Source organism: Cyprinodon variegatus, unplaced genomic scaffold (genome assembly GCF_000732505.1).
Source record: "Cyprinodon variegatus isolate N-32 unplaced genomic scaffold, C_variegatus-1.0 Scaffold44, whole genome shotgun sequence".
NCBI classification, from domain to species: domain Eukaryota; kingdom Metazoa; phylum Chordata; class Actinopteri; order Cyprinodontiformes; family Cyprinodontidae; genus Cyprinodon; species Cyprinodon variegatus.
In genome coordinates, this window is record NW_015150497.1 from 1,353,822 (window position 1) to 1,370,935 (window position 17,114).

Here is a 17,114-nt window from a genome sequence, read left to right on the forward strand (position 1 = left end):
ACTAAAAGGCCAATTCTTTCCAAGCTGTTTGAGCTCCAGTATGAGTTTTCCAGAATCAGTGTCTTAAGATTGCATACCACCCCATCAAAAAGAGAGGTTGATCTGTTATTGGGGTTAATTTTAGGGGTAAAGTGTTGCATAGACAAAAAAAAAATAAAAAATAAAAAATCCTACTTTTTAAGAAAGAGTCACACTTTTGGAGAAATTGTTTTTTTTTCATATATTTTTTAAAATATATTGAGATATTTATATGACTTTTGCTGATTGAACTTTCCTAATTCAATGACAATATAAATCTTTATATAGTCCTTATCTAAAACAAAGTTAAAAACAAAGCTTTTTACCTGAAAGCAAATGTAAGAACTGACATAAATCCTTCTTTGGATGTAAAATCAAACCAACACAAAGAGAAGAATACTTAACCAGATTTGTATTCTAATGTTAAGAGTTAAGGATGCAAACGTTCAGCATCTAACAATCATCTTTACATGCACTATTCACTGTAGTTTTAGTTGGTGATCTTTAAAAGTACAGCTTGTATCAGTGAGAAAATAACAGAAAATGTTAATATTTTGATAATTAAATGTAAAGATAGATTTCTCCATATGAATCAAATAGTCCAACATTTCTCACAGAAACATTTTGGTTATATTCCCCAGATGAAGACAATAAATCTGCAGCACAATGACATGTAGGTCCTTGCAGATTAACTCTGAAGGTTATGGTTACATCATTATTCAGCCCTACAGATGCCTTGTTTAGATGATTTGCAGATAAGAGGGACAGAAGAGCAACACTGAAACTTAAAAAAAAAATCATAAATCAGGGTGAATAGACCCCATCAGCTGTCGAAGAGAATTGCTTGTTTAACTGATGTGAAACTAAAGCCTTTGGACCTCATCTTTGCCCTAATGTCCTCTTGAGTCTGTCTGAGAGGAGTTTTCATCAGATAGACCATTCTTCTAAAGCCTTCTTGAAGACCCATTCCTGTAGTGGCTGAGCAGGGCTGGATGAACCACGCCCTGCCTTCACAGACTCTCCTCAAGTCCAGTTTCTGGCAGAGTCTCTCTGGGTTTAGAGCACCTGGAAGGTCCTGTTTGTTGGCCAGAATCACCAGAGGAACTCCTTTCAGACTGTGGTATTTCAAGATCTAAAGTATAAAGACAGGGAATTAGAACAAAAAAATATTGTTATTTAAAATACAAAATAAACCTATGCACATATGGGGCACGAATTAGTTTCTGTAGTTTAATGGTGTGATATTTTTAATTACAGCAATACTTTTTCCATGGTCGTTTCATTTCTTGCTGTTCTAATCTCAGCAACCTTTTCCCCAGCACTTTTGTAATATTTTTACTTTTAATAATTAATTTCACCAGTATCCAACTCGTAGTAGTTATCTTATCAGGCCTCCTTACTCTCGTACAACTCAAACACAGTTTAGTGTATTATACAGAGGATCAAGGATATAGAACAGTCTTCCCACATCACTGACAGATCTTTCTAAAGAACAATTTAAACGGAGAGTAAAATTGCTGCTACTAAGTTGTCTGAATTTTCCATAAGGATTTGTGGTCTAAATTATATTTTAATTTGTTTTAAACAAAGATTTTTTTTTTATTCTCTTTTTATGTTTTTGTTTTGAAAATAAAATAAATAAAAATAAAAACCTCTCACCAATGCAGTTGATGAGACCGAATTTCCAACATTCAGTATTTTAACCCTACACTATGCTCAAAACAGAGGTGATATAAATTCTTGTTTGTTTGGGTTTATTTGTAATCATTCAAATAATTAGTCAATAGAAATCAGTTTCATTTATCTAAACATATTGGTAACATTGATTACTAGCTCTTAGAATTTTTTTCTTACATTTTCTCATTTCACTTTAATTGTAATTGTAATCCTGAAAAGATCTCAATCCTGAAAAACTTAGAAAACCTCCGAATGAAAAAGTTTTAATTCTTGACAGACATAGCTCAATGCATTAATATAAAAATCCCTCCTCTAGACTGATTTTTATTTCATTGTAGTATAGAGTGTTAGAAACATTTACGGACATTACTATAGTTCAACCTTTGGTTCACTGGCACATATTTTATTAATAGATTTTTATGTTATAAAACCAAGTTTTTTATTTTAAGTATGATAGTTAAAAACTGTTGCATAAACAAAAAATTAAAGGTTGAGAAAACTGAAACAGCATTTATAATCTGTTCATAATCTAAATTTATTTATAATTTTAATGGAAAATTATTAAATCCCCAATGAATTAAGTCATATTTTAAGCTCTTCTGAAAAAAAGGGAGCAAATAAATAATGACAGGTTGCGTTACCCGATAGAGCTCCTTTCGGGCCTCGTCCAGCCGCTTCTCATCCCCGCTATCAACCACAAAAAGCAGTCCAGCTGTGTCCAAGAAGTGGTGCTTCCAGTGGGGCCTCATCCTTCTCTGGCCCCCGACGTCCCACACCGTCAGTCCAGGGCTCCTCCTGTCTGTCTCCAGCATCTCCACGTTGAAGCCCACAGTGGGAACGGTGACAACGTTCTCGTTGTACTTGAGCTTGTAGAGCAGGGTGGTCTTCCCTGAGCCATCCAGACCCAACATAAGGATCTGCACTTGTTTCTTTAGCTTGGATCCATGCATACCCATGTCTGGAGAGTGTATTTATATGTAGGCTATGCTGTCTGCACTCTGAGTCTGCACTTGGTGGTGTGTCTGGAGTCTTATGAGGACTAAGTGATCCCTCCCCTCTACAGAGATACAACTACGTTGATTTCGGTACAGCTATTTATATCGTACATGACAATGCAGCTAAGAGGGAGGGCATGCAGGCATTTAACCAGCGCAGTCACTGCAGCCCCACTGCACCTGTCCCAGGTCATCAAGCACATTACCAGCCAGGAGGTCTGTACTGCTTAGTGGCTGGAGGTTCAACTTATTGACATCATAGTTATATTTTAGTTGCACTGGCTAAGAGATAAATCCAGTTCAAGTAGATCTACGAATGCTGGCCTTATTTTTTATTTTTTTATTGTTTTTGTATGGAGAACATTTTAAAAGAAAATAATGAATGCATAGTTAAACCCATCTGTATATATGCTATTGTACATAACTGTAAAAAACATTTTTATAGTAATATCTACCTGTACATTATATTTGGTACATATCCAGCTGTAAATTTAGTTCATAACACTAGTGATTTATATATTATATTCATCTATAAGTAAGATTCTGTTTATAATGGTATCCATCTCTATACTTATTCAGTAGAAACCCATGTCCTGCATTTATAGAACCATTATTTATCCTGCACTTGCTGCTATTGCACTTCTGGTTAGACCTAAACTGCATTTCGTTGCCTTGTACCTGTGCAATGATGATAAAGTTGAATCTAATCTAATCTAATATATAGATTTCAGTTCCTGCAATATGAATTAATAGGAAAACACATTTGGAAAAAGTCCTTGTTAGGAAATGATTGTGAAAACAGACCCTTAAATACATACAGGTTTTTCTTTTAAATTCAGTTTCTTTCACATTCATTCTCTTTTAAAACCTTTTATATTATGCCACATTAAAACCACAAATGTAAATATATTTTTGTAAAATTTAATTTGACAATTACTTAGAAATGCTTAGTTGGGAATCGGATGGATATTTTTAAAAATAAGTATATAAAAAAATCTATTAAGTATTTTCTTCTCTCAACTGATACATTTTCCAGGATGATGTTTGAACAAGACCTCATGTGATGTTCAAAGTTTATAACACTGATTTGTAAACTGACTCCCCTTTATTTTCCACTAATCTCTAATCTCTCTGCTATATGATTAAAACCGTTATTGAAATTAAGTTACTGTCAAAAAGGAAACAAGGTCTCAACTTCATTTGCAACACTTTATCATTTAGCCCGTTCTTTCAATTTTAAATAGATTGAGTGATTTTCTTTAATTTAAAATACTAAATTGCCAGCCTTTTATTAGCAGCTGTATTATAATTGTTAAACAGAAAATAATAGGTGTAATGCTTTATACTTTAGTTAAAACATACGATAAAGAGGGAAACACAAAACAAAAGTTTATTTATAATTTCCTTATGACTTTATTAGAGCTCCCTTTCCCCTGTCCAGGATTAAATGTACATTACATTTAATAGGTTTTTTTTGGGGGGTGATGATTTGTAACATTTTCCAAAGAAAAACATGTTTGCCATTTAAGCTACAAATAACCTTCATATATATATAAAAACGACACTAAATGACAATCATTGCTTTAATGACACCATTATGATTTATAGCATTTTTTTTTTTTTACAGTTCATAAAAATCAACAGGAACAAATGCCACAGACATTCTGTTAGATACATTATCATCATTATTAAGGAAAACACGTGAACTTTCATATGGTTCTTATCTGTGTGGCAAACAGCATGTTTGGGTGATAACAATACACTCCCTGTATGTACATTCATCTTTTAGTCCCATGTCTCTCAGAGACGGTCTTCGATGCTCCATGTTTGAATTTACAAGATATGACATTGAGGTGGAGCCCTGTGTGATCGCCTGCTTAAAAACCATGAAACAGAAGGACAGTTTTGGCAACAGAACATAAGGCAACAAAACTTATTCAAAAATCTGTAAATCTGTTCAAATTCAAACTTTTGTCTTGGAAAAGGAGAAATTGTAATAAAAAAAGTCACAAAATGACAATCTCCCACATTCAGCATAATACAATTTTATTTATTGTAGAAATAACCAAATCATAGTGTAGAAGTTAACTAGCATGTTTATCTTCAATCTATGTCTCAACATGGAATTAGGAGTTGTTGAAAATATGTTGCCATATTTGTCTTTATTATGATCAGTTAATAATATCCGTGTATCAGAAAGAAAGTGAAATCTTATGGACAAATAATAAGCTGTCAGCAGTAATGAGAGGTATTGCATTATTAATCCACTGGGTATTAAAGATGACCTTAAATCTCTCTAGAAAGCTGTGTGTATGATATTACAAAGCTGTGCTTAGACAGCAGAGCTCATCAATATCAGCTGAGAAAGCTGCAAACAAGACAACAAATTAGGGCTGAAATTAGTCACAAGAAACTGAACGCACACAAAACTAAGATAATTCAACTCAAACACCCAATTTTGCACCACTTTAAATAAATGTGATATAAACATGTTGTCAGTTCTATTGTTTTACAGGTTAGGGGGATTTTTTTAGTAAGCATATGCAAAAATTAGGGTTTGTGTTCATGAAAAAAAACATCTAATAGATATTCAAAAGATTCATATGTATTTAATAAAAAATTGCAACAATCTATATTTTAAATTATTTTAAAATGAAAAACGATGTTGAACATATAAAATATTTTATGAAAAGGAAAATGTTAAATCACATTTATTTTCAGATCTGACCTAAACAACAGGACTTCAAAAGCAAACTTTTTGTGTTTTTCTTTAAGAAATCTGCCTTCATTCCTCCTTAAAAAGAAAAAAATAAAAAAAAATTCAAATTCAAGATTTTGGATCCACAACTGCGTGTATTACTGCAACCCTGCACACAGTGTGTAATACATAATGGCAAGCCTAACTTTAACTCTGTTTTTTAACAATATCAAGACATTGGAGGATGGTGAAGAGAGGTTTGAAGGGCAAAGTGCTGGAAATATCTGTGGTGAAAAGTTCTCGCTCCAAAAGTGTCTCCTAACTGATTCCCCTATCTAACTCCTTACTTCTTTTCCCCCGTCTTGCCTTTAAACTTGACCACCATGACTGTGATGTTGTCGGGGCAGCCGCGGTAGAAGGACTGGAGGACGATACTTTTAGCTCCGAAGTGTGGCTCGTCCAGTCGCTCCCTGATGAAGCGGACCGCCTCCTCGTTGCTGAAGGTGTCCCACAGGCCGTCTGAAGCCAGGATCATGAACTCAGGCTGCAGCTTGTTGAGGTCAAAGGACATGATGTCGGGATCGGGGACGATCACGTTGAGGTTTTTCAGCGGGTAGTCGCCCAGAGAGCGGGACATGGCAAGGATCCCCTGGACGCGCCACGAACCGTTGAAACTGATGAAACCTCCTGAAGAGTAGGCAAAGAATCAGGATGAGTGATGGAAAAGCGGGTTAGAAGGAGACGAGGAGGTAGGGATCAACGATAAGATGAAGGAAAAGAACACAAAGGTCAAATTCTCACATCTAAAACATCTGTTCCTGAAATAGCAGCCAGAATATTAACTAATCATTGTCACTGACAACATTTTTGTCACACAATTGTTTGTGTTGATTATGTTCAGCTGGTAAAACAGCCGTGTGCCGTCTCTAGCGTTAACAGATCTGTAAGGAGGGAAATGCAATGATGTAATAATCAGATAAGATGGGAGATTTCACTACTGGGTCATAAAACCCTCCTTAGTGAGCAGTGCTAACAGCAGGGGTTTAGAAAGATAATCATATAAAGAAAAAAACATTTATTATTCATTTCTAATATAAGACCCCTCATGGATATTGACTAGCATGTTTCAAAATAATAATAAATAGTCACTCCTTTGTCGTCATTATGCATTTTCTATTGGTTTTTTTTCCCTTTCTGAAATATTCAAATAAGTAATAAAAAATTTAAGGTTTAGATTTCAAATAGATATTACTAGCAAAGCAACATAAACAGATAAATAACAGAGGCATGGGTCTCAAAACCCACATGTTTCAAATTTCAATTCAGAAAAGTCCTCAAAACCCTAAAATAGGAAGGAAAATAAAATCTAAGGCCATCTATGAAATTTAACATTTTACTGACTGGTATCATTTTACTACCTGAATCTAACTGCACCTTAATTTGAACTAAAAGTTAATTTTACCCAAACAGGATCGTTATAATGGGATATCATTTAGTTTATCCTGTAAAGGGCTTTTCAGAGGAGGTATAAACTGAAGATATATAGAAAACATGAGTAGAGCAGCAATTAATGATAAGTTTGTTAATCAATTAATCTGGTGATTATTTAAATTAATTGATTATTTTTTATTTGAAAATATGCCCCTTGAATAAATCTGAATATAGCATATACATTGCTTTGCAAAGTGTTCAGCCCACTTGAACTTTTCAACATTTTGCCACACTTCAGGCTTTTTTTGTGAAAAATCAACAAGTGGGACACAATCATGAATTTGAACACAATCTCTGTGATATTTTTAATTTTTAAACAAATTAAAAAAAACAGAAAAATTAGGTGAGCAAAATTATTCAGCCCCCATTAGTTAATACTTTGTAGAGCAACCCTTTACTGCAATTACAGCTGAAAGTCACTTGGTTTATGTCTCTATCAGTTTTGCACATTGAGACGGAAATTTTTGCCCATTCTTCCTGTAAAACAGCTCGAGCTCATTGAGGTTGGATGGAGAGCGTTTGTGAACAGCAGATTTCAGCTCTTTCCACAGATTCTCGATTGGATTCAGGTCTGGTCTTTGACTTGGCGATTCTAACACCTGGATACGTTTATTTGCAGTGTTTGGCACGTTACTTTGAAAAAGTAATTAGTTATAGTTACTAGTTACTTCTCCCAAAAAGTAACCGAGTTACTGAGTTACCCCACAATAAAAGTAACTAGTTACTAGTAAAAGTAACTATTGCGTTACTTTTGCGTTTCTCGCCCCCGTAACCCTCACCACCCGGCCCCCACCTTCTCGCCATGTGTTTCAAAAGCCAGCTGAATAGAGTGGACGACAAATACAAGAACCTGCAGAGAGTTTTGCATTTATTGCAACTCAACGTAAATTACATCAGGGGGGAAAATGCTATCTGACGGGCCTATAACCCCCCCTGCTTAACATGGGGGGAACGCTATCTGATGCGGTGCAAATATCATCAGGCTGCATTACCTCTACTCATGGGTGTGAAGTTTTTTAACAGGGCATTCAGATCTGGTGAGTGTATGAAATTAATAACTGGGGATGTCTAATTCTAAAATCCTGTGTGTTTGAGTTTTTATAGATACTGTAACATCTATCTATCTATATAGATGTATACTCTGTGTGTGACAAGATATGGAAGGCAAAGTATCCATCCATCCATCCATCCATCCATCCATCCATCCATCCATCCATCCATCCATCCATCCATCCTTTTCCCTTTCTTCATATAGGCTAACATTTGATCCTTCACGCTCTCTGTAGTTCCCCTTAATTAATCTGATTTATTGTTTTATCCCTAAATCTGAATGGAAAAATTATTTATATTTTCCCTGTCTATAATAGACTTTTCAAGGTCCTACAGCTTTTTAATAAAACAAATGCTAACATTTGTATTGATTGAAAGCATTTCCTTATCGATTCAGTTTGAAATTGATTTGATCTGAAAATATTTTGCTTCCTCAAGCCAATTCTCCAAATGTAACTTTTTCTTTTATATTTGGAAAAGAAATGATGTAACATCTTGGTTTTATTCCATTTCCCCTTTTTTTGGGAGTAAACAAAAATTATCAAAGGCTTTGAATTCCCGACCCAGGTTTGTAGCTTAAATGAAGAAATTGCGTAAAACTATGAGAACTCATTGAAAAACACTTTTTTAAAATATATTTATCACACAGTAACCCATTAGGACCAAAGCTAAGCTAAGTCGAAGGCTGTGATGTTCCTATGCAAACCTGCTTAATTATATTAGCAAGCCCCCAAAATTAACTGTACCTTTTCAAGTTGAACCTTTTATGACTCTTAGATGATCATATTTTGCCGTTTACATCTATAACATAATTGAATGCAACTATACCATTGCTCTTATAGTGTTTAGTCTCAACTGTGTATCAAGGATGTAATTAATGATAAGAAAGAAAACATTTCAATAAACATATTCAGCATACAGACACAATTAAATAATATAAATTAGATTTTTTTCATTTGTATTCCTGTTGACCAGTTAGAATGAAATTGTTTTAATCTGCTTTTGTATTTTCTCTGTATATTTCACACCTTTCTCTCTACCCAATATCTATGAGCCGTTTATTTGCTGAACAAGGATGATATAAAAGTTGGACTTTAGGTTTTGCATTACACAAAAAGCCCATTAGATGGGGCTGTTAAGCTTTCCTAAATTTTCCAAGTCTCCCTTGAATGGCAAGCATGTAGACACACACCTTCATAGGACTGATATCATGCTCACCATCTCCCTGATTAATACTGATTGTTAACACTAATCACAGACAAATATATTCATATTTTACTGCCAACAACTGAGCCTCTGATCCAGTTTAAATTGAGTCGTTTGATCAGTTACTCTGATGTAGATGAGCAAGATACATTGCTTTGCACTGTGGCTCATTTTTCTTACCAGCCTTCTTGATCCTCTTGCGTTCCTTTAGCTGGTAAGGTTTGTGGTCATGTGACAGAGGAATGGCGTTGCCATCTTTATCGCACAGAACTCCCCGCGAGTCTCCGACGTTGGCCACTATTAACTCCTTATCAGACAGCAGAGCCACCAGACATGTAGTGCCTGCAGCCAAAGAAAGGAAAAAAAATGTAGAAGATGATGAGAATCAAACATGACTGTCTCTCAAAATGTTACATGTCAGGAGATCATAGACTGGAGTCTGGAAGATTTGTCTTCAGGGTAGGATAAATGCCTAAGAAATTTCAAGGCTGTCTATCAAACTGTTGCAGAGAGATTTTGATTTCTCCAAAGTGATGGTGAACCTGAAAGCAGATATGGCTTTAACATCAGTGAGGATATCCATAAACCTATTTGGGATGAATCCTTTCACCCTGAAAATTAGCTAAAGCTCAGATACAAATGAACTCTAGGATCAAAACCACAGATTGTTTAATTACAAGAAAATCAATATAAAACAAATACTACTGTCTACTGTCAGATACTATAGTCTACTGTCGGATAAAACTAATTAAGCTTTAAGAAACAAGCTGCAGATACAAGAAAGACAACAAAAGCAGGCATGAAAAAGGCAAATGTTTTCGATGAATGATTCCATCTTGTGAAAGTCCTGAAATGTTTTTGTTTCTCTTTCCTCTCTTTGTTTAGCTTCCCAGCCAAACAGACCCCCGAGTGTAGGCTTAAAATCTGAGGCCTGTTGTATGAGATCCAACGTCCCGTAGAGACAGAACAGATCTCCACATTTGGCAACGTGCGCATCCTAAATAAAGAAAACTGCAAAGTGGGCGAGGGGAGAAAAAGTAAATATCAGAAAGAAAAAAAAAAAAAAGAGGGAAGAGAGCAGGAGGTCTCACCACATGGGGCTGGACCACCCAGGCTAGAGGAGGATCGGGGAGATACAGCAAACAAAAACACAGAGGGGGGAGAAAAGAGGGATGAGTGGCATGATTAGAACAGTTTAAGAATTTAAAGTTAACATAGTGATTAACCGTTAAAGCAAAGGGCCTTCAAACCAAATGACCTTTCTCAACCTTCATCTGCACACTACAGGGCATTTTATTGGGGGTTCATGTGACAGACCAGCACAATGTAGAGGATAACTGGGAAAATTATTGGAATAAATTAATTTGATCTCTGAGTTTTTTGGAGCATGAGGTAAAGGCTGCTGAGGTAGCTATGTCACTCTCCAAGATGAATAATTTATTCTTATATGTACTGTCTTTGTTTCATATGATGTAAAATTGAACAGTTGATTCAAAAGAGGCTTGTCTTGACTGATTTATTGTTTGCCTGCTGGCATGGGAGCATCTTAGCATGGCATGATGCAGCCACCACCATGCTTCATGGTGTTAGTGTGTAGCAATGAGCAGTGCGATCACATGCAGCCTTTTATATGAAGGCTAAACAGTTAAATCTTGGTCTTAGAGTAAGGTCTTCCAGATGATAACTGAACCAATAGAGGATTTATTTAGGAGGCTTTTTCCAGCAATGACCCCCTTCAATCTGCTGAGATTACAGGTCTTGTGTGCTTTTGACTTACTCCGTTGAGGATTACAAATGCCTACAAGTCACACCATTCACCTGACATCTGCTGATCACTTTGTCAAGAATCTAGTGAAAACATTTATTGTTCTTTTATTGAAAGCAACGCAGTTTTGGAGTACCCTTAGCATGCCATGGCCAGCGCCCGTTTCTGCTGCTGTCTCTGCACAGAATCCCATATTACCCATCAGAGTTCAGAGTGGTTATTAGTTTATAAAACAGGTGGCCGTCAACCTCAAACCTTCAGTTAATTTTATAGATAAGATATCGAAAGACTTATTCTGAAAGTTTCCTACCTCTCATTAAATTGGCCGAGTTGTACTTTCAGCAATCTGCTCTTTTCAACAGATACTCTGATTTAGGCTGAGGGTCTCTGCAAGTACTAAGAAACTTTGACTGTTTCACTGATCTGATTAATAATCTTGTGTGGTTGATGAAGTTTTGGTAGATGGCCATCATGGTCTACTTGAAATTAAGAAAATTCAGTTATTCACAGGTCGATGGATTGTAATACTAGTGATGTTGTTTTACAATCCTACTTAAACTTCTCCACCAAACAAAAACAGGATAGTTGGCCTAAAACTGGTAGAAAAACTAAGGATGATGTTATTCATCTTTGAGTTAAATGAAAATATAATACATTGACTAAAACAGAAAAAAACTGTGAAAAATAAGGTTTTATATATATATATATATATATGTATATATATATATATATATATATATATATATATATATATATATATATATATATACTGACTTGTGAAGATATTGATACCACAAAATGTAAATTAATGAATATTCATGTTTCATCACCTTATGCATCCTTAATGCTGCTGCACAGGCTTTTCAGCTAATTAACCTTATCTTCATCACCATGGGAACTAGATAATATCCCATGGTGATGATGGAGATAATAGACTGAAGTGCTTTATGAGCACACCCTTCCCCAATTAGCTCAGCCATGCCAGGCATACATTCAGTATTCCCCATTAGGATGGCACTAAGGTCCACATGCACCCAGCGCTCACGCCATAATTAGCCCAAGTTGGACAGGAAACCCCTCAGCACTCCGATAAGATTAATATCTCCTCAACAGTTTTACTTTTCCTCTAACTGGCACCATTATGGCTATTTATTCAGAGCTGACCATCTCTGAAAGGCTGCTTTAGAGCCCTGGCGTAGCTCCAATCGTGTTCTAATTGGTTGAAAAATAAGATGAAAATGGCTTTAAAAAATGCAACTCACTTTCAACTAATTTTATTTCAACGAGGTCTAGCAGCTTTTAAAGGGTGGTAAAACATTTCCTAAACTTGCTAAATTAAAATCATTATAAATGTGTGAATTAGTGCAATATTCTTATTGCAGGCGTATTTGTGGGCTATGATATATCAGAAGTTATAAATTTAAACTCCTCATCTCAGGAAGAGCATAGGGGAGTGATGTTTAAAAAGATGCGAGTTAGTCTCTAACAGTATCAATGCAATATTCTTATATCAATGCAATATTGACAATGTCAAAATCAGTCTGAGATAACTGTAAAAGTATTGGTTAAATATCTGTTTTTAGACGCCTGCATTACAGCTATTTTTAGGAATTCCTGCTTATGCTTTCAGTTATTTTAAACTTTGATCTAATCAAATTAGATCGTCCTAGAAATCTTATGGTCAATTGTGCTTTTCAAACTTGTGTCATGCTGACATTATATAGTGAGGAAAATAAGTATTTGAACACCCTACTATTTGGCAAGTTCATCCTCTTAGAAATCATGGGGGGTTTGACATTGTGATTTTTTTAAAACTATTTATTTGTATGATACAGCTGCAAATAAGTATTTGAACTCCTCTCTATTAGCTAGAATTCTGACCCTCAAAGACCTGTTAGTCTGCCTTCAAAATGTCCACCTCCACTCCATTTATTATCTTACATTAGCTGCACCTGTTTGAGGTCATAAGCTGCATAAAGACACCTGTCCACCCCATATAATCAGAGAAGTATCCAATTACTAACATGGCCAAGACCAAAGAGCTGTCCAAAGACACTAGAGACAAAAATGTACATCTGCACAAGACTAGAAAGGGCAATGGGGAAATTGCCAAGCAGCTTGGTGAAAAAAGGTCTACTGTTGAAGCAATGTTTAGAACAGGGAAGAAGCTAAACATGATTGTCAATCTGCCACAGACTGGGGCTCAATGCAAGATCTCACCTCATGGTTTCCCAATGATCCTATGAAAGGTGAGAAATCAGCCCAGAACTACAGGGGAGGAGCTGGTCAATGACCTGAAAAGAGTTTCCAAGGTTACTGTTGGTAATACACCAAGACGTCATGGTTTGAAATCACGCATGGCACGGAAGGTACCCCTGCTTAAACCAGCAAAAAAAATAAAATAAAATAAAATAAACCAGCACGTCAAGGCCCCTCTAAAGTTGGCCAATGACCATTTTGATGATCCAGATGAGTCATGGGAGAAAGTCGTGTGGTCAGATGAGACCAAAATGGAACTTTCTGGTCATAATTCCACTACCCATGTTTGGAGGAAGAAGAATGATGATGAGTACCATCCCAAGAACACCACTCCTACTGTGAAGCACGGGGGTGGTAGCATCATGCTTTTGTAGGTGTTTTTCTGTATTAGGGAGAAGATGACCGGGACCATGCATTTTAAGATTTTTGGGATCAACCTCCTTCCCTCAGTTAGAGCACTGAAGATGGGTCAAGGCTGGGTCTTCCAACATGACAATGACCCAAAGAACACAAACAGGATAACCAAGAAGTGGCTCTGGAAGAAGCATATCAAGGTTCGGGTGTGGCCTAACCAGTCTCTAGACCTAAACCCAATGGAGAATATTTAGAGGGAGCTCAAACTCTTGTGTTTTTCAGCGATAGCCCAGAAACCTGACTGATCTGGAGAAGATCTATGTGGAGGAGTGGGCCAAAATCCCTCCTGCAATGTGTGCAAACCTGGTGAAAAACTCTGGTGTTCAAATACTTATTTGCAGCTGTATCATACAAATAAATAGTAAAAAAAAATCATACATTGTGATTTCAGGATTTTATTTTTAGATTATATCTCTCACAAAGGACATGCACCTACGATGACAATTTCAGACCCCTTCATGATTTCTATGTGGGAGAACTTGCAAAATAGCAGGGTGTTCAAATACTTATTTTCCTCAATGTATGTATATATATATATATATATATAATTATTATTTATTTTTTTTTTCAGAATCAGGGAACCCTATTAAGACTGACAGCTATCTTGATTGTTTCCCACACAGTAATAATAGCTTTCTCTTTGAAAAACAGTCCTCTGATTGTTTGGGGAAAAATCCTGATAACCCTCCCCTGAGGAAAAAGCACTAGCAACTTCTTCAGCAAGGTCATTGCTGCAACACACTGCCAAAATCTCTTCATATCTTGAAAACCTGATGTTACTTTCCCAAATACATACTGTACTACAGAAGTTGCAAATATGCACTTTCTTTTCATTTTTTTCATGCTTTAAACCCTAAAGTAGTTAAACACATTCAGTTTGACTTGAAAGAGAAAATACAGGGGTAAGAAAATATTTGATAAAACTTTCATAAAATGAAATGCCTACATTTTAGAACAAGCTCTGAAGTTAATCTATGCAATGATCGGAGTTAAAAAGAAACGTTTTCTGTCTCCAACACAAAGAGAAACTCAAGTGTGAAGCATGGAAGTGTTTGAACAAACAGACTTGATTTCAACAAACACTTACCCTAGAGGAAAGGATTTTATTCTGTTTTCTTAGCAATCAGAGAAAGCGGGCATCAAAGCACAAAGAGGAAATAGCTCTTGTTGTAGATTGTAGAGACAGCAACCAGATAAATATGAGTCGCAGAGAAAAATCGCTTACAATCCCAGAAAGGCAGGAAAAAAAAAGAAAGACTGTGAGCCCAAATGAAAGGTAAGTCCATCTTTCTGGGCACCAGCTACTGGATAAAGCACCACTGGGATTTCTGCATATGTGTGACGAGTAAATAGAATAATACAGAAAAGAACCCATTTCCTCAATAGACTGTGGATATTCAAATAAAGGAGGATAAACAGACTCTGGTAACAGACATAATAGACATTATTTAGGGCTATTAGAGAAAAGCTGTAAGTGTTATGAGACATACTGGACTTCATTAAGGTGCCTAAGAATAAAGGGGGGATAAAAAGACTTAATAGACTCTTAGAACAGAAATATCCTTTATTGTCCCACTTAGAGAAATTCAGGCGTTCGAGGCAGAATCAAATAGGCATATGAAAGCATATGTACAGACAAAAATAAAAATGATCCCAAAACGTATTACTTCCAACCCCAGACTAAAACTATTACATTTAAACAAAAGGCCTACCAAGATAAAAGGACGGTTTATTGAAAACAGTACATGGTTTTAAAGTTTGCTCTCTCACCCCTTCTTGTGTTATAAAGTAATGGTCTGGAAAATTAATAATAATTATATTATTATGGGGCAACAAACATTGTATGGACGCCAACTGCAAGGATTTACTGAGCCTAAAGGAGAGTTCAGAAACCTGGTGAAAGCTTTGTTGATCTGATGTTTTACGGGCAACACTGGACTCTGCGTCGATGCTTATCTGTAGTAGGAAGGTCAGAGAAAGTGAGGAACTTAGCAGCGGTTGCATCAAAGCCATACGTTCCCTGATATCAGTGTGTCTGAGCGGACACTGCTGTTCTGCTGTGGATTTATATGTTTGAATTCTCTTTATTGCGGCGGTGAACAATAATTCCATAGAAGTATACATCACAATATATGCATAATTTACAGCATTTGTCAAGTTTCATGCATTTTGCTTTTTAAAGCGAATACTTCTAAAATGTTACATTCCAGGAGTTTTATAAAAAAGTTTGTGCAGGATTCTGCTGTGGGTGTTCTTGGCAGTCTTTCTGAGGTTTTTTTGATTTTTATATAAATCTAATAATTATATCATATCCACCATATGATTTATGGTCACGATACAGGTCTTGATATAAGTTTTGTGCATATTGTTAGTGCTATTTGAAGGCATCAATTTACTCTTTATGAGGATATAAGACCTTGAAAAAGTTTTTAACACAAGTGGCATCTTCACAAACAATTCACACCAGCAGAATTGAATAGGCTACACACTATTGCTCAGAGTTAAAAGCCATCTGATCCCACACTATATCACATCAAATACCAAAGGGAGCTCTGCATCTAAATGTGTCCAGAAAAATACCAGCAGAAGACTCTGTGTAAATGGGGGGAGTGCTAAGATTAGAAAATGGGAGAACAAAAGATTTTCTTAAGTAATTCTTCTTCTTGCACACATCCCTTTAGATATAATTACTACAAGCTTTGGGAAGTTTCAATTGTATTCAAACAGCTGACTAAGCTAGACCTTGAGCTGCTGAGAGTCACTATTCAGCTAGTGTCAAGTGAAACACTAAAGTAGAACATGCATCTTTAAATACGGCTTTTCAAAAGGATATTTTGATGAACAAACAGGGTTTCTCCGTACCCTGTAGTAGTGCGGTAGTAAGGAGGGACGATTAGCTTCTCAAGACCGGCTCTTGATCAGGAATCATAAGGTCAGGAGAAAATAAAAAATGTTTGAAATTCAGTCAGCCCTTGTAAAGTGTTCATGCACAAATCCTGCTGTTAAAGTAGAGCTACGAGTTAGATAACATCCAAGCGCCTGGCCTTACAGTGTAAGAACATGCATCGTAAGCTGTGAACCCTGCTGTTTCATCGTACCATCTGAGCAGTAGCTCTGTATGATGATTGAAAATATCAGTGTATGCCTGCCTTTATCCAATCAGGGCTCTACTTCCTCGCTACTTAGTTCAATAGACGGAGGTTTCCCACAGAGGCTGACAGGCAGCGTCCTGCTGCTCCAAGGTGGAGTGAAGATCGTATCTGAGAGCTCAACAGCTGATTAATGTGCAACATTATCATGAAATCAGGCTCATTTTAGTGCATATTTAATGTGGTTTAATACAATATATATTTTACCAATACTTCTATGAAATTTACAGTGGAAGTTTAGCCTTCCTAGCATTCAATGAGAAATCATCACTGGTTTACACACAGTTAAATTACTGAAAATAATGAGTAAGCATAGCATCTTAACCTAGAAATGTTACCTCCTGACTCACTTAGAAAAATCAAAGATGTCTTGAATGAATTATGTTAAAGTT

The 17,114-nt window shown here is 36.1% G+C and overlaps 2 protein-coding genes across 2 annotated transcripts in view; both read right to left on the reverse strand.

Moving 5' to 3' along the window:
• Window positions 1-279: 279 nt before the first annotated feature.
• On the reverse strand, window positions 280-2,721 carry arl14 (ADP ribosylation factor like GTPase 14). Its single transcript, XM_015370255.1, has 2 exons — window positions 2,337-2,721; window positions 280-1,150 (listed from the first exon to the last, which is right to left on the reverse strand). The coding sequence occupies exons 1-2, from the start codon at window positions 2,649-2,651 to the stop codon at window positions 842-844; spliced, it is 624 nt and encodes a 207-aa protein (XP_015225741.1). The 5' UTR covers window positions 2,652-2,721; the 3' UTR covers window positions 280-841.
• Window positions 2,722-5,015: 2,294 nt separating this feature from the next.
• The window catches only part of ppm1l (protein phosphatase, Mg2+/Mn2+ dependent 1L), a 52,136-nt gene continuing 40,037 nt past the window's right edge, over window positions 5,016-17,114 (reverse strand). Inside the window, exons 3-4 of the mRNA XM_015370318.1 lie at window positions 9,316-9,477; window positions 5,016-6,075 (exon numbers count right to left, since the gene is read on the reverse strand). Coding sequence (XP_015225804.1) covers window positions 5,732-6,075; window positions 9,316-9,477 — 506 coding nt within the window. The 3' untranslated portion in view covers window positions 5,016-5,731. The remainder of the gene's footprint in view (window positions 6,076-9,315; window positions 9,478-17,114) is intronic.